An 18176-nucleotide genomic window follows, 5' to 3' on the forward strand; every position below is an offset into this window, starting at 1 on the left:
CTGTGGCCCAGGTCTCCATGGGTTCTACCCCATGACAGTTGGGCCCAACTGGCCTGCCCGCTTCGTACAACGCCATAAAAACCGCATTTCTTCTGGCTATTTACGTCCTCTTGACCGCGCACGTACTGCATCTGAAAACACTTTTATTTTTAAACATTTCTATCATCTTGTACAGTAATTTTGTACGATTGATAACCCAATTACTAATTTTTAAATAGCTCGGTTAAGCCATCGATAAATACAACCTTCAGTCTCAAGATATTTACAATTGGGATGAAAAAGGATTTATGATAGGGAAGACCAACATTCGGAGGAGAATAATGACAAAAGAGGCATATCAATCTGGACGAATCCGCTTCGTATCGCAGGACGGTACGCGTGAGTTTATCTCGCTCTTAGCTTGCGTCTGCGCGGACGGTACAGCTCTTCCACCAGCATTGATCTATCAAGGAAGCTCAGGAGACCTTCAGAATACGTGGGTAGATGATCTCTGCGAGGGAGATCAAGCCTATTTCGCCTCTTCTGAAAATGGCTGGTCGTCCGACAAATTTGGACTTGCCTGGCTGCATCTATTTGATAAATGGACTCGTACGAAAGGCAGTCGCAGACGTCTCTTGATACTTGATGGACACTCAAGTCATATCAACTGGGCCTTCGTACAAACCGCCGACCGTCTTCAGATCCTTCTTCTTGTCCTGCCTCCTCATACGACGCATCGTCTACAGCCTCTTGATGTTGGCTGTTTTAGCCCTCTTTCTCAGGCGTATTCTACTCGTCTTAATGCGTACACACATGGAGGATTAGGCTGGATATCAATGACGAAAAGAATGTTCTGGCCTCTATTTCGAGACGCATGGCAGGACGCATTTACGTTCAAAAACATTCACAAAGCCTTTGAAAAGACTGGGATTTGGCCATTAAATCAACAAAAAACGCTCAAATCACTTCAGAAACCAGAATCTACGTCTCGTACGCCTTCAAGAATCATCCCCTTATCAACTGTTACACCAACAAGCTGTCGTGCCGTCCGTCGTCTTCTAAAAATGTCTCCTTCTGAGCAAAAAGCTCAAATTCTCGAAAGAGCCGTACTACGCTTAGCTACGCAATTCGAGATCCAAAATCATATCAACAACGATCTCTGTACTGCTCTAGGCAATGAGAAAAAACGTAGACGACGCGGCGTACGATTAAATCTTCTAGGTCAAGAATCTAGTTCTGAGCCACAGTTCTTCAGTCCTACTAAGGTACTTGCCGCCAAAGAGTATCAGGACAGTAAAGAGGCTCGAGAACAAGAAGAGCTACGCCAGAAAGCTCTCGAGAAGGAAGAGAATGCTCGCCGTCGTGCAGAGCTAGCTCAACAGCGGCAGGACAACGCCTTACAACGCGTAATGCTTAAGCAGGCGGCTCGAGAAGAAAAGGAGGCCCAAAAGGCTAAAAAAGCAGCAGAAATGAAGGAGAAACGAATTGATCAAGTACTCAAAAAACAGGCCAAAGAGCTGGCAGCTAACGAACGTAAAAAGGAGGCAGCGAAACGCAAGCTTGACGCCGCTGCCGCAGCTGCAACCCGTACGGCCCTTGTAGCTCGAAAACAGGCCTCTCAGAATGCCTCTGTACGGCGCAGAAGCGTAGTGATCCGACCTAAAAAGGTTGTATTTCGACACAACAGGTCTACGCCAGTGGGCCAGTCAGCCGAAAACCAGGAGGATCGTACGGACCAAGCTGTTAACGTCGCTGGCGCAGAGGTGGCGCAAAAACAGACCCGCAGTGGTCGTACGGCTACTATGCCACAGCGCTTTATGCAATAGGCTTCTTTTTAGTACGAACAGTTAGAGAAAGTTTCAATCTACGTCTTTGTTCAAATTACAGCTTAATAGCTATTAAATTGATCAAGTAATCATCATTTTGATTGTTGGCGGCGGCGAGCTCGAAATCGGGCATTGAGTGGTGGCGGGCACTAAGTGGTGATGTAGTCTACCTAAAACCGAGCAATCAGGATCAGTCAACCCAAACAAACCGTCGACGAACAATATTCCCATGTAAGCATTGAAAAGCGTATCTGAATGACGGAAAGAGAAGGGTTGACAATTGCCACAGAATTGTTATCGGCGTCATTGTGGCTGCAATACCATCCTACTATTTCATAAACAGCAACAAGACACCAGCGTTCCGCCAGTCCAAGATCCGGGAGGCTCTAAACAAAGGCGATCCTTCGAACGAGTATCGCGAGCCCAGAGACAATGATGTGAAGACATTGGAAGATAAGAAGAGAAAGCAAGGCAATTGAAGGGTGATAAATGGTTTGAACCGAGCACCTGGAAGAGAATGAGCATCTGAAGAGAATGATCATCTGGAAGAGAAACGCGATCTCTTCAAGACGAGAGCCCAAACCTAAATATAAGGTCATAAGCAGAATTAAAGTATCAAAAAGCACGCAAAGCTTTTGGACAGTGCCACCGGCATGCTACAGGCTATAGCACAAGCACACACAGACAGGGCCACAGCCTAGATATAGGCAAAAAAGGAGGTGGAACACAGGCAATTGAAAATACTCTGTGCTATTATCCAATAATTCAATCCAATCAAACAGTATCCATTCCTGAGACTCAAAATTACAAAATTTTCCTCATATTGGATATTGCTCCTAACACCAGGTCCGATAGGCTCCAGCATCTTCAGCAGCTCGTCGCACACGAGATCCTGCGCTGTCTTACCCTCGCCGCTCGTACTGGCCATGCGACTCGGAACTCAGGCTTGCAGCATTCGCCAGTGCCTGCTGCCGTACTCTGTCGTTCTAGCAAGTACAAGCTCTGCCAAAACCAGGCCCTATCCCGAATTACGTGCTAATTCACTGTACTCCGTCAGAGTGTGTAGATGGAAGTTGGGGTTGATACTTACGAATGGTACAGCCCTGGAGTCACCATGTTGACGGTGGGAGGGAGGGAGGAAGATGGATTCCACTCGGCGACGGGCCGCACACTAAAGTCCTCTAGAAGCTTGGAAATAGGGTCGATCGCCTATATTCGCCTTTTAACTCATTATTCAATTTCTAAAAGATCTGGCCCTCAGAAGCATCTCATGCCTTTCCCTTTTTGGGAACTTGGGAGTCCCGATGCCCGCATCTTCGATGAAAGCATTGACACGCTCCAGTTCTTTCTTCGCACGTGCTATGACATTCTGCACGCTGCCGTAGTTAGCCATGTCCAGCTGCCATACTTCGACCACGCCTCTTGCACAGCCGCTTGAGTTCTCATTGTCTATTTCTGCGGCATTGCCCTTTTGGAGGCTGCAGACTGCAAGGATCAAGGTGCTGGCTCCGAGGCGGGCCACTTCGAAGTGGCGGGCTAGTTCTTTTCCAAGACCAACATTGCTGCCACTCACGATGACCGTTTTGCCCTGGTAGGAAGTTTTTGGGTCTGGGAGTGTGAATGAGCTGGCTGCTGAGGAAGCTAGGAGAGACAAAGTGCGTGATTAATTAGGAGATAAGTTCGGATTTCTTGGGAAGATTCCACGACTTTGTGAAAAACGAAGCAAACTCGATTTCTTATAGCTTTCATCTGAGGCTTTACTATGTGGTAGGGGCTTTCTACAGTAGATAAACGTCAGTAGAAACTTATTGCTTATTGAGTTTCAATCCACACGCTTCATTGAGCCCGTGTTTGGGCCTTTTCCCGTGGTGAATACTTCCCGACATGTATCTGTAACTGCCTGCTCTGATCTCCGAGGCCGTGTGCTAAGTATTCGCAATCCGAGACTGAATTGCAACATTTTCATTTACTTCACCTGCTTCCCTCATTCCACATGAGATAGACGGACTTCAGAAAGTCGGATTTAAGCTCCCGAGATGAAGTGCTACACATACCCTGGAGATCACAAACATACATGGGTATCTATCTCTGCGATTCCAATTGAATAATTCCATTCGTCTTACCTTGACCTGGACAAGTAGTGGCTTCATTCCTGGTGCTTTCTTGCAATATTCCTATGAGCGGCTTGACAAGGGTGATTGTGCTTTGCAAGAACCCAAAATACTCTATGCCTAACCCACGAGGGACACGATCATTTCTGGTATTCACCCGAAGGCTCTGTGATGTCTGGGAAGTATCAAGGCACAGATTGCCGTCGCCTGGCACGAGATGATGTCCATAAGAACGGACACGAAACATGAAGCACAATGAGTGATCATTCTGACGTCATCCTGCACCTACCACCCCAGAATTCGGAGCAGACTTCCGCGAGACCTTCATCTTTCCTCTCAATCTTGTTGAATCGAACCTGGCTTTTACTTACTTCCAAAGGCCCTTTACTAGCAAGATTATCTTCATTCCTTTCACACTCACTGACAACTACATTCATACAAAACTCAATATGCCCCGTGGTGCAGACTTCGACGACGGTGTCCCACGTTCCGATAATGCCATCGAACCAGGCCATAACGTTACTCATGGCGCTGGCTCAGAGGTAACCCAACTTCCCCCTGCACTCTTATGCATCCTCTACGACCAACAGAGCTTACCGGCTCCTCCCCCACAACATCCCAAATCTGTCAACTAACCGCGAACTAGTCCACCTCCGAAGGTGTCGACCGCTCCAACAAAGCTGCTCCACTCCCTGAAGGCACCTCTGAGATGAAAGACCATCACTGGTACAGCGGCATGGGCAGTCGTGGGCATCCGGAATCTGGAAGTGGGAAGGGAGGACATGAGCCGAAAACGCTGGGCGAGCAGAAGGGGTTGGGTGCCAAGAAGACGTCGGAAAAAGCTGACGTTGCACCGGAGCTGCCATCGGTGAATCGGTTAGGTTGAGCGGATAGCCCAGCTTGAGATCGCGGGCGAATGGAATGCGCTACAAGACGCGGATTGAGTTCAAGAAGCTGGATTTGAGTGCTGGATTTGCTTTTTTCGTGCTTCAGCTCAAATAGCCACCAAGCAGAGATGCAACACCAAAAGTTATCCAAGATTAAATTGAGCTTGTTTCATCTTGACCAGAGATGCAGGAGAGCAGCTGATGCGGAGTAGAGGATCCATTCCTCTACTGCTTAACAGGCATATCGCATCTCCGCTGGTGACACCGGATATGGACCGCAAAATATGGATCAATGTTGTTCCAAGTGCAAGACTAGTAGACACCAGTAAAAAGCGGAACCACTCCTCAGCACTGGACATCTTGCTCAACTTCCCCTTCAACGCAGGACCATTCCACTCGTGGGCGGTGTTAAGCTCAACAGCACCTTGTGACAGCCGTCGTTCTCGCCCCTTGATGCAGTGGTTGATAATCTTGCATCGCGAGCGCAATGCACTCATCATTCCCACGATTCTCGCACCTGATTTTCTTGCCGACAGGGGATTCTTCACTCCCTTGACCATCACTTGCTGTCCCTATAACTCCTAGTATCTAGTCGTAAGCTTGGTCCATGATCACGTCGGACGGAGCTCTGCCCCAGAGAGCTGGAATGATCCCTGGACACTCGTGTCGACCCATCCACTTACCAAGCATCTTCCTCCCGTCGCGAAAGTCCTGATTTCTTTCGATCCTGCGAAGGAGACGCGGCACTGGAATTCGAGGCGACATCCCCCAAAGCTGGCCATATTTCCCTTACAACCACAAATTCCAGCCTTCAACTAAAATCCCCCGCCCAACTCATCAACCCTTCAAACTTCTCCACGCTGACTCCCCATGCCGACCCCGGGGTTGTCTCCTGTTACGACAGGGCATGGCGTTGGCCAAGCATTCGCCGTACGGGTACGGCCAAATGCTCCACAAGCGCTATGCCGCATCCGGCCTTAGGGCTGAGGGCAAGGGCAGGCTTGACGCGCCGCGCTGCGCGTCATATCTCGCTCTTCGCCTCCATAGCACTTAGATAGTGATCCATCTCCATCCACACCCACTTGACATAGTCATACAGTTGCTCTTGATAGCTTCTTCGTGACTCTCCGCTACTTCTAGCACACCATACCCTGTTGCACGGCTTTCCGTGTAATAAGTTATAAGCCGGACCTCCACTTTCAATGCAACAAGACCACAAGCTCAATGATCACACAAATTCGGACAGAGAAGATTGGTCTAAACGCCTTTCTCGCGGACCGCCGTGTACCGGATAAGCTGGCCCCATGCACTTGCGGATGGGCACGACAAACGGCGAAGCATGTCCTCTACTTCTGTCCAGAGTTCGCTGATCGCCGCGACCACCTGTTTAGAGACGCAGGGACTAACGACTACTCGAAGATGGTCGTAACAACAAGGGGCGCCAAAGCAGCAGCACGATGGCTACAAAGCACAGGACTCCTCCCACAATTCAATCTTGGTCTCAACTAACACTCACAGCCAGGGCCACACGGCCATTCACTTGGAAAGGATAGGAAATTGGGATGTCTCTTCGTAACCCTGTGTAACAGGACACGACTACCCGGTACAACACGAACAACAGCTACGGATGGCTTATAGGTTTTCTTCCCCGGAGGGTTTCTTCTATAGATTGTTATTAGCACCTCCCCTCATGAGCTCAACGACTCGATAGATGTAAGAATAATAATAATAATAATAATAATAATAATAATAGTTAATTATTGTTTATAGTTAAAAAGATGTTTAAAAAGTGGCTTTAAATGTCTCTAAAAAAGCAGCTAGAAAAGCGCCTAATTCTCATTAAAAGATTATTATATGAGCGACCAAGTCAATGTTACGAACCGCAGGTTACACGTTAGGTTCGCCGTGTAGAGATTGCTTGGCGTACGGCGCACAGATTGCTTGGCTGTGCTAGCGCTAGTGTCTTGGCGCGCACAACTTCTTTTATGTTAGAGCTGCGAGATCCTCTTGCTCTTCTTTTCTTTTTCTCTACGCTTCGTCTTGTTGATAGCCCTACCATAGCTCTGTAGCAGTCAATAACAACCGCTTTATCTAAAAAGCGATCAGCTCCAGCGCTTCCTGCCGCCAATATCGTCATCACCGCCGCAGCCCCCACATTTTGGAGTCTCAGCGGCCGCACGGTCTCCAGGCCCAGACGTTTTGAGGATTAGGCCCAAAACTGTATATACCATAGCCATAGATAATAGTAATAGTAATTAGAAGTTTGAGTTCCAAAGCATTCGAATTGACTCTTGTGTGGCCACTTTTGTTACTGTTGTCGGCCGGCTAAAAATCGGGCGTTCGGCCGGATCGGGCGTTCGGCCGGGTCGGGCGTTGAACAGGGATCCACTCTAATCAGCACTAAGATTTGATGTTCTCTTTCTTACTTGCAACAAAAAACTATCGGATAAGAGGTAGCTCCTGATCATGAGAGTTTGCTTAGCAGCTACTCGACAACACAGTGTGCAAGGATTGCGTGAGCTTCCTCTTTATCTAGCTGAACAGAATGGAGACTCGTTTCACATGTGTGGTACTCTGGACATGCAGATTAAAAAGAAGAAGCGCTTTTGATTAGGACAACTCTAAATCATCATGCTATGAATAAGCGATTTGTTGAGCGAAGACGAGGTTTCCCTACGTGGCAACGGCACTTGGCTTGATATCGCCCGCCTTGAAACTGCTCAACTGTGGTGTACCCTTGCTCGGTGGTTTGGAAAATCTGGTCTGCACGAACGTCTTGATAATTCCATGCTCCTTCTTGTCGAAAGCATCGTAAAGTTCACTGAATTCGTCGACCTTGAATCGATGGGACAAAATGATCGTGGGATCGAATTCCCCGCTCTCAATCTTCTCAAGCAATTCATGCCAATATTTCTGTACAGGTGCTTGTCCACAGCCACGCATCGTAACACCCTTCTCCATCAACGCTCCAATGAGGAATTGGTTCGTCATGGCGGCGTAGTCAGCCACCAGGGAGATTGTCCCGAATTTGCGAACGGCTCGTAGCATCTCGTTAGGAGTCTCACTGCTATCCGTTTCGAGGGCCATTGTACGCTCGACTGTGTGCAGTAGCCCTTTCGTGTACCTGAAAGCTGCGGCGTCAATGCAACAATCGACACCTTCCGGCTCGAGTTTGTAGATCTGACTGACGACATCCGACTGCTCGTCGAAGTTGATGACATGGCAGCCCATTTTCTTTGCCAGAGCGAGACGAGCAGGCACACGATCAATGGCAATCACGCGTCTAGCACCTGCGAGCTTACTCCACTTGCATGAGAACAATCCGACAGGACCAAGACCCCAGACTGCAACGCTCTTGCCATCTTTGACGTCTGCGCATATGGTGGCGTGATACGAGGTAGGGACGATATCGCTGAGATATAATGCTTTTTCATCGGGAACAGAGTCCGGAATTTTGAGAAGATTGACATCGGCGATAGGACAACGAACGTACTCAGCTTGACCACCATCGAAACCGCCAGCGAAGTGCGAATAGCCAAACAAGCCAGCAAATGGCTTCCCATACAACTTTTCTTGGAGCCTGGAGGAGTTTGTGCGATCGCACATACTGGACAGGCCTTCCTTGCAGAAGGAGCATTCGCCGCAACTGTGTTTGTTATGTCAGCGAATAGCATTCCCAGATACGGCTAGAAAATCGAGTCGAGAAAAGGACCTACGCGATCTGGAAGCTGGCGACAACTCGGTCACCCTTCTTAAACTTCTTTACCTCGCTCCCGACCTCATCGACAATGCCCATCCACTCATGGCCCAGAATCTCGCCCTTCTGCAACTGCATAATCTCCTTATGGTACAGATGCAGGTCGCTACCACACACCGTCGTACCTGTGACTTTGCAGATTACGTCCTTGGGCTCTGTGATGGCAGGCACAGGGACTTCTTCGACACGAACATCTCGGCTACCATGCCAACGAAGCGCAAGCATCGTTTCATTTTGACGGTACTTCGATTTATTGGTGGTAACGGTGGGTCGGTCACCGAGCTTCTCTTCAGCCTTATTGGCGACAAATGTATTCATGATTGCGGTCTTTTACGATGTTCTGAGCTTATGCGAGCGAGGAAAGGCCAGAAAGGGATGAAGAGGGCAATTTGACAGGATAGATGAAAGGTAAGTACAAATCGGAAGGATTTGTCTGGTGATGCTGGGAACGTCATAATGATGTACAAACTTGGTCATCTCTCCTAATCTGGAACTGATCGCCCGAAATCTCGATGAATAGTAATGGTTGATGAAGCTTTCACCTCGAAATACAGACCCAAGCTATATTCTCGAGCCATGCTGATCCCATGTAGCCGATCGCAAGGTCCTGACTGGAAGGATAATTTTCATTCAACAATTACCTGCTTTCGGGAGGTTTCTATGTCGTCAAAGTGTGATTGAGGTGCATTGGGTATTTACAAGCATTTCTGACGGATGCCGGAGGGCCTCCAGGATGAAACCAGACAAAAAGTTGGAGCTGGATGACATTTGCATCCTGCTATGAGTGAAGGAAATCCGTTGTGATTCAAAAAGCAGCAGTCTAACGATAGTGCGGTATGGACGCAAGAGAAGCACAAAAGTCCACCCTGCTTGACTGTCCGCCTCCTGAGTTCTGACGAACCGGCTGCCTGGGCATGGGGCCACTTCCAATGGTTTGAGCGGGATTGTGAGCTCCTGTGGGTGCACGGGCAGTGCAGGAAGGTAGAGAGGTTTCACTTGGTTTGGGCTTAGTCGCGACGTCGATCCAAACTAGAATGACAATGGCCCTCGTGAACTCCCTGTTGCGCAGCCCAATGGCATTCTCGGACAGTATCATCAGACTATATTGAACCAGGCACAGAGTCGGTCGTGTCGCGCTTTCAGTGTATATGACCTCAAGCAGAAGCGTCTTTTCGGCAAGGGTGGTGCCATGGTTGCGTCAAAATTGATTGATTGGGATGAGGATGAAGGAGAAGCTGCAGAACAAAGCGGAAGCTAATCTAGGACCTCGCCAAGCGCAGCTAGCTAACGGATCCCATGTAACAGGTGGAGGCGGAGGCAAAACTTCAATAGGCGGGGAATCAGCGGCAAGGGATTGCTCGGCTCCCGCCCTTCGCCTCGGCGTAAACTTCATCAAATTTGGAAAGATACTGCTCAAGGCGGATATGCATCCAGTTTCATTGCGAACTTCTACTGTACCTGGAAGACACGCAGTTCTGATTCTGCATCGAGATGTCGAGTGCAGATTGAATACCTTTCTGCGTCGCGTATACACTTACCGAGTTCGTCGCGGCAGATTCCACCTCCTACCTTCTCAGATATCGTCATTCTGTCTTCAATCCTTATCACTCCCCTGTAATCATGCAGGCTTAAGCGTATGAGACACAATGCCATGGTCCCTTAAGCGATGTCCAATCGAACAACTTTGACAGCAAATCTCTCACTTTTACGTCAAACGTTGATGAACAGGACTGTCACACAGACTATCTTGAACAGCTCTCACTGTACGCCCTCTGGAGTAAATACCTCCGGCAGCCACGGGGAGTCAAAACATTTCCCAAGTAGACAGTCCCGACTTTGAACCTTTGATTAGCATTTTCCCCTCCAAGTTCCGTCAGCTCTACCCTCCTCTCTAACACAAACACACAACTCACCCAACTTTCTATATAATACGGCTTCCACAGTGAGCACCGATAGGTAACATCATTCTTGATGAGTGATAAGAAAGTCCCACCGTATGTCAACCGCCCACGGGGAGCCACAGGCATCCTTCCTAGGGTCGCTGACTTTCACGCAGACCAGTATGCCAGGTCGAATACAAACCCCATCCGACGGAGAAGATGCTAGCGTGTCAGTATATGGGACCAAAGAATATGCAAATCAACTCCGTTCCCAAACCAATGATCACGGCTCCCAAGGACTGCATCGTCCGAATCACCCATTGCACTATCTGTGGTTCTGATCTTCATGTGTGAGTCTGGTGTCGAGCAAGATCTATTTCATAACTGTCGCTAATATTTCGTTTCCTGCCAGATGTGGGTGAGCTGGACTCTGCTATGAAGAAGGGCGATATCATGGGGCATGAGGCCATTGGATTCGTCGAGGAGGTTGGTCCTGAGGTGAAGAAAATCAAGAAAGGAGACAGGGTCATTATACTGCCAGTCATCTGCTGTGGAGAATGCTTCTACTGCAAGAAGCAGGTCAGTACTCGCAAAGGCGAAGACCACATTCCATATTTAGCAGACTGATAGGGTGATGGATAGGAGTACTCACTTTGCGACCGAACTAACCCCGTTCCAGAAATGGACAAGATGTGGTATGTACCCACGTCTGGTCGCAACCATGTATAGCACTGGTGTTGGCTCACATGATTTGCAGGGGTCATCGTCTTTCGGGCATCTTCGGCTACACTCAACTCACAGGAGGATATCCGGGAGATCAGGCCGAATACTGCCGCATTCCCAATGCTGACCTTGTCTGTGTCCAGGCACCAAAGGAAGGTGTTTCGGCAGAAAAGTTGCTTGCACTTGCAGACGTTGCAACAACGGCTTGGCACGGCTGTGAATTGGCAGAGGTCGGTAGAGGCCACACTGTCGCCGTGTGGGGATGCGGCCCGATTGGACTCAGCATTCAAAAACTCAGCTTCTTCAGAGGAGCCTCCAAGGTGTATGCCATTGATCCAGACCCAAAAAGATTGAAGATCGCTGAGAGTTTCGGGGCCGTTCCTGTCAACGTTACCGAACACAATGATGTTGCAGACTATCTCCTCGAACAGGAGCCACATGGATTGGATAAGACTATTGAGGCGAGCGGATTCAGAAGTGCACAGAGCTTGATTCACAAGACCATGAGGACCTTAGGTAAGTAATCCGTCTATCACCAACATCACCTTCCAACATCACTGCAGATCTCGAAGGGGATCAGTCCGACACAGTCGCGGCTGCCATCAAGGCGTGCCGAAAGGGCGGTAACCTCGCTTTGATCGGAGATTTCTTCTTCAACACCAACGAGTTTCCGATTGGGGCGCTTATGGAGAAGACTATCACTCTACGTGGCGGTCAATTGTTTGCACAAAAAGTCTGTAACCGCTGTTGTCCCGTCTTAAGGAAGACGAGGCACGTTACTAAAACAAGACAGTATCACCCATACCTCCTGAATATCACCGTGGAAGGCGACTACGATCCATCCTTCGTCTTCACTCACAAAGGTAAATTATCATGTCAGCGTTACCGCTTCATGGCTCTAATACTTTCACTAGAGAAATTCGAGAACTTGCCCTCTTTGTACAAGATGCAGAATGAGCATACGATGCCAGGTGGACTCAAGGCTGTCGCTGTCACGCCCTACGGACGCGAGCTTGAAGGTTCAAGCTAGTGGCGACTATCCAGGCTCAAATGACCTGGCCATTGCTTGCAAGTTGCTGGTGTGTTCGCTTCCACTCTGAAGCACAAATCGAAAACGTTCTTATGCTGCTGGCCGATGGTAGAGTTTGAGGCGGCATGGCTATTGCTTTCATTCTTCTTGCGTACTGGCTTTGTGCTGAAGAACAGATTGTATCCGCTCCCTAGCAATAAAAATTATCTCTGACAGCTCTCATATCCTAAACTACTTAGTCGTAGAAGCAAATCGGAGATCATCTAAAGCAACGGGGCTTCCGGATGATGGCGGAATCCCAGGTGAAGGATTGGATGTGTCATGTGATCACCTCGCCTTGTTACTTGGCGCGTCTTGTTCTCCTCCTTTTCAATTCAAGCTCCCCTCCCTCGTATCAAGCAGATTCCTACCCGGCTTGGCAGTAAGCATGGCCCAGTCTCGGAATGCTTCGGGAGAGTACTGGTGCCTGCTTTCTGGAGACAAGGCTCGGGCAGTTACTGGGCCTCCGTGGCCCAATGGGTGGAGCCCTTTCAGTGCCCCACTTACAGGGTGGTTACCCCCTTGTAAGCCCGCGTGGCTGACGAGTTTGTCTCCGGACCGCCCCATCTCACGTCCCGCACAGCCACAACGCCCCATTTACGTAAGTGATCCTTACGCTCTGATTGGTCAATTTCGACATCGCATAACTTCGTGGCGTAGGCCATACATTTTCGTAATTCCCGTCGATTTGCGCCTGCTGTCGAACTTGTACGCTGTTGAAAAGCTTACCATTGCTGCCCTGACTTGAGAGTTTGCTACGTTCTGCCTATATGCTCTCGAAGATCACTGTCAGGTTCCTAAAAGTCTCGAACGCGAAGGTCGTTTAATCGAACAATATCAGCGGCCGTGATTGACATAGCCAAATGTAAGGTTCACGGCGGCTCCACGGTACCTTCTCAAGTTATGACTGCTGACCAGCACTTTGCGGGATGTGACATGACTCAACAAAATACCCGTCTTGTCCATGTTGTACACATTTTTTGGTTGGATGCCCTCATAGAGCTCTTGGCCTATAAGGGCAAACCAGTCCATAATCTTATTATAAATATTGTCATCATGCCGTGCTTGATCCAAGGCTTTGACTGTTTTAGCTTTAAGAATAGGATGACGTTTGTAGAAACCTTGAGGCCAATTCTTGCCGGGCAAATGCAGGTCAGGGTCGTCAGAGCCTCGACGGCGAGCGATGACCAGTGCGAGTGATCGAAGGGACTTTACAGGCAGGGGATATCTATGTTTGGCATATTCTAGGACATAGCGGACCAGCGCTTCCTCTTCGTAGGGAGTGAGGTATTGTTAGCGTATGGCATTGTCTTTCAGCCTCGGGCGGCCTTGAGTATAGCACTACAGAGTCGATCTGCTCGGCTGCAAGGAAACGCCGTTCTTGTCGTGGCCAGCCTTGCCTTAAGTTCATGAAATGATCAACATAACTAGTCAGAACCTTTTTCTAGTGGCGAGTAATGATCTAATTATCTAAGCGTGATAGTATATGTAGGAAAGAAACCTTAAGGCAGGATGGCGGCGAATCACATAGCTTCGTCATGGAAGATAATGGAATCACGTTAAAGATGATTAGCGGTGCTGTGACTAGAGTATATATGTCTTTACAAACTATTTTCCTTATTAAGCTATAAAGATTTAATACTAGAATTTCCAGAAGTACCTTTCTACGCTATCGAAATTCTCTGAAAATCATCAGTAATTGTCATGATATGCCAAGCCACATCCTGTAGCAGCTGTATAAGGCAGCTCTACCGAAGGTCACGTCCCGCGGGTGCGATGCGAACTCCAACACAAGCGTTACGAACACAAAGGCCACATCCCGTAGCCCTGCGCTACTACTGCAAGGGCTACGAAGCGTAGAGGCTACATCCCGTTATGACCGCATTAGTGTTATAGGGATCGGAAGGGCTTTCTCTTAAGTAAAGGGAATGCCCATTCTGACTAAAGAACGCAGGAATTAGTTTACTGTTATCCATACACCTACCAGTGGTAATAATCTAAGTCACCGTCGTTATACCAGTGCTCTACCAGTGCCTATCATTCTGCCAGTCAAAACCTTACAGTAATCCACCACGTCTAGCTGTATCTTCGAGTGAACGCTAAACTAGTGAATTGTGGTTCGTTTTCGCAGTATAAGTAATATTATATAGCAGATAAAGATCAGTAATAGTAATAAATTTCTCTTAGTATTAATAATTAATCACTAGTTATATATTATTACGTATTCCTTCTTCTGTGTTATAACGTAGCTTTTCTTAAGGTGTTAAAGTCTATATAAATATCTGTATATTTGATTTGCATTATCCAGAAAGGAACTATTATATTTAGTAGTAAAGAATAAGGGGCCCTTCAGGCTAAGCTCTAGGTACCCTACTCTACTTTCGCTACCTAAGGATTTTAGAGAGTTATTCACTACATTAAGATATAAGTTAGGAACCAGTAGGATAAGCACTCACGCCTAGTGATTCATAAGGTCATAAAGAGTGCATAATACCGTGTACCCGCAGAGCATAGCTTTTATAATAGTCATGATGCTCAAGCCAAATCCCGTCCAAAGAGCAAGAAGGATAGGGACAGGTGAACGGCTCTCCTTAAGGAAGGTACTGAAGATGCTGCAGCTGTACATGCTGAGCCAGCGACCAGGGGCTCACGAAGCACCGGGTTCTGATCTCTGTTGCCAGACTAGCATCCCCTAAACAGAATAGATACTGGGTTCCAGGACAACGGATAAGATAGACATCAGGATTAGTGGCTAGGAGGCAGGGTGTGCTTTCAGCGGCACTGTCTAAGCCAACCGTATTAAGTGTATCTTGATCAGCGTGTTCCAGTTAATGCTGTAGCTATGGATACTTATGACAGCTATATAGAGATATATAAAGTCAGATAATCTTGTAGCTATCATTATTTTGTTGTTAACAAGATTTAGGTATTAATATAGCTAAAGGAAATAGTAATCTTGCTAGTCTTTTATATTCCCTGAAGCGGAATTCTGATATAAAAAGGCTAGTAGGCTCCTCTTAGCTAGTATATTAGTTCTAGAGACACTATGCTCTAGAGTTTTAAAATATTATTAATGTAAAAGCTTAAATAGCTTATTTATCTTTCGCTTTAAGAGACTCCTAAAGCCTTTTTCTAGCTAAGTATAGTCCTTAAGCTCTAATTTAATTGTTAAATCTTGCTTAGCCTTTTTTCTTGTAGCTATAACAGCTATAATAATCTTAGATTATCTTCTTGCTATTATTAAGGAGCTATTTTATTATAATAATCTTAATGTTATTTTGTGCCTAGAAACGCTATATAAATATAGGTTTAGCAGAAGTAACAAAATCTGTAGTAAGGGACACGTAGCCTATTAATTTTATAATTATTGTATTAGAAGACGTTTTAATAAAGGCAGATATAATATTAGTATTAGTAACCTGGTTTTAATAGCTTTATTAATAGATTAACCTATTAATATATTTTATAACCTGGTTCTGTACTCTCTTTATTATATAAGTTAGAAGAATTATAAATAAACAAGTAGAATTAAAGTAAGATTTATCTAGAAGTATCTCTGTTATACTATAATAAAGCATCTTAAATTTAAAACTTTTCTTTATACTAAAAGATTTATCTAAGTGTTAATTCTAAGTTGCTATCTAAATATATTATATAGCTAAGAGAAGTAAAGTATAAATCTTCTTCTTTGTGTCCTGGACGAACTAATACAGTACTAGGACTCCTTGCTACTCTGCAGCTTACTTAATAAGTATAAAGGCAAGTTAATTAGAAATATTAATTTTATAAATATCCTTAGGCTTGCGGATTTACTTGCTTATAAAGGCTTTGTCCTTAAGTGCTAATTTGTAGATAACTTTGATTAAACAGAAACTTAGAATATTCTATCGCTCTAGAAATTTAATTAAGGGTCTAGTATTATAATTAATAAGTAATGTCAAATTAATCTATAAAAGAACTAACAAATTTTTATAATTTTGTCTATCTTTAAAGAGTTATAGCGTAATAAGTATACTTAGTTTTATATTACCTAGGTTCCTCTTATCTTAAAGAGTGTAAAATTAAATATCTCTATATTGTGATAAATAATATATTTCTTTTACTATAGTACAGAAAATACATGTGCTAGCCACCTACTCAGGAGGTAACGCCTATAACTGACTTACAGCAGCAAGCAAACTTCTGCTATAGGGCGCTTATTAAAGTGTATGAGCTATCCGGACAGATTACAAATAGAGAGAGGTTCGCCTTATCTGATTAGGGAAGCCTAAACTTTACTATATAGCAGGAGGCCAGATTAGAAACTATGAATACTCTGTGGCCTATAGCGTGGCCTATACATATATAGGCCTTACCCGTTAGCGTTAGAGTATATAAATCTGTATATAGCTATATATTATAAATAAATTTTCTAGCTTTCATTTTAGTAATTTATAAACTATTAACTTATTCTAGTTTCAAGCTATTATAGTAAATAAAAGCTTAATACTTACTTACTATCCTAAGAGATGATACAAAACTCTCTTATCTATAGTATAGCTATTAGAGAACCCATCTAAGATTATTTTATTATGTGAGAAAGTTATTACTCTAGGAGTAACGTAAGGCCTATTTGATATAAACATCTTGTATTATACGAAGGTTTAAGAACTATTAAGTCAAGATGATTTGTGATCAAATAGAGAAAAGGGAGAGTAGCGAAGTTCGTTATCCTTTCTTAAGCAACTAGAGGCGGAGCTTAGACAAAGCCTTATCTACAGATTAAGATGCTTTGCGCATATTAATTAAGCACGCAAAAAGAGTAACGAATAACCTATTAGCTCTTTTAGCCTTTATAACACTAGTCAATAAGAATTAGATATACATAGTAGTATTTATACTAATATTAGTAGCTACTTATAAGAAAGAGAAAGCCCTCTGTTTAAAGAAGGAGGCTAAGTATTAAGAAGCTCTTTAAGAGAAGGAAACTTAGGAAGAAAGATACTAAGACCTTAATAAAGGCATTAATATAGAGCTTAAGGCTTTAAAGGATTAACTCTGCAACAAAAAAAAGATTATCTAGAATCTCTGCGACAAGATTATAATAACTCTAAAGCCGCAAATTCGAGTAGAATCTTTATTAAGGACTCTAACAAAATAAGAGTCGCTGCCTCAAAGGCAGGCCTCGTTAGAAGTGACTCTGAGCCCTTCGACAGTACTTGGTACGAAGACAGAAAAGCTGCCTCACTCAGAGATTTTTAAGGATGGACCTCTTCAGAAGTTTCGCTCTTGGTTATCAGCTATAAAGATAAAGTTCATGATTAATATGGCGCTCTTTCTGACAAAGCTATCCAAGGTCGCCTATATATAATCACGTACAGATAGCAACGCTTAGGAATTGTTTAAGTTATATTTTAAGGACTTCAAGAAGGCTTAGATTTCAGATATATTTATAGACCTTTTAACTCGATTTGATTCTTTATTTCGACAAGAGACTACTTATAGGGAGTATCACTACTTATAACAAAGGCAGCAGGACCTTACTACATTCTTAAGGGATTTCTAATAGCTTTCTTATAAAGCAGAGGTCTAAGAAGAGGATCAGATTATAGATCTTTAAGACAAGGTTCAAGATAATCTAAAGTAAGTAATTATTCTTTATAAATATATATTAATTTAGGAGATGATTACAGACCTAATATATATTAATATAAATAGTTAACATATTACCTTAAATAAACTAGCAGCTAGCGCTAGCATACTAGCAAAGCCTTTAGTTCCTAGCACCTAATAGTCTGCTAGCAAACCAATAATAAAGAAGGAGAAGCTAGTGCTTAAGCCACAACTTCTGTGAAATATGTCTATAGTAAAGTGCTACTATTGCAAGAAAATGAGATACTATATAAAGGATTGCTCTTAGACATAAGAGTAATCAGGAAAAGGGCTGCCTGCTACTAAGATGTTA

At 45.1% G+C, this 18176-nt stretch overlaps 4 protein-coding genes across 4 annotated transcripts; 3 read left to right on the plus strand and 1 right to left on the minus strand.

Moving 5' to 3' along the window:
* Positions 1–1043: 1043 nt before the first annotated feature.
* EPUS_07899 (uncharacterized protein) lies at positions 1044–2284 on the plus strand (the record flags this gene model as incomplete). The annotated part of the gene is made up of 3 exons (XM_007804959.1): positions 1044–1770; positions 1994–2036; positions 2095–2284. The coding sequence occupies 3 exons, from the start codon at positions 1044–1046 to the stop codon at positions 2282–2284; spliced, it is 960 nt and encodes a 319-aa protein (XP_007803150.1).
* A 2081-nt stretch (positions 2285–4365) lies between these two features.
* On the plus strand, positions 4366–4802 carry EPUS_07900 (uncharacterized protein; the record flags this gene model as incomplete). Its single annotated transcript, XM_007804960.1, has 2 exons — positions 4366–4458; positions 4563–4802. The coding sequence occupies 2 exons, from the start codon at positions 4366–4368 to the stop codon at positions 4800–4802; spliced, it is 333 nt and encodes a 110-aa protein (XP_007803151.1).
* A 2674-nt stretch (positions 4803–7476) lies between these two features.
* EPUS_07901 (uncharacterized protein) lies at positions 7477–8878 on the minus strand (the record flags this gene model as incomplete). Its single annotated transcript, XM_007804961.1, has 2 exons — positions 7477–8449; positions 8520–8878. 2 exons carry the CDS (start codon positions 8876–8878, stop codon positions 7477–7479), a joined length of 1332 nt encoding a protein of 443 aa, XP_007803152.1.
* A 1997-nt stretch (positions 8879–10875) lies between these two features.
* Positions 10876–12193, plus strand: EPUS_07902 (uncharacterized protein; the record flags this gene model as incomplete). Its single annotated transcript, XM_007804962.1, has 6 exons — positions 10876–11019; positions 11083–11135; positions 11198–11679; positions 11727–11896; positions 11957–12026; positions 12078–12193. 6 exons carry the CDS (start codon positions 10876–10878, stop codon positions 12191–12193), a joined length of 1035 nt encoding a protein of 344 aa, XP_007803153.1.
* Positions 12194–18176: the final 5983 nt, after the last annotated feature.

The sequence above is a fragment of the Endocarpon pusillum genome, assembly GCF_000464535.1.
Source record: "Endocarpon pusillum Z07020 unplaced genomic scaffold scaffold3700, whole genome shotgun sequence".
Lineage (NCBI taxonomy): Eukaryota > Fungi > Ascomycota > Eurotiomycetes > Verrucariales > Verrucariaceae > Endocarpon > Endocarpon pusillum.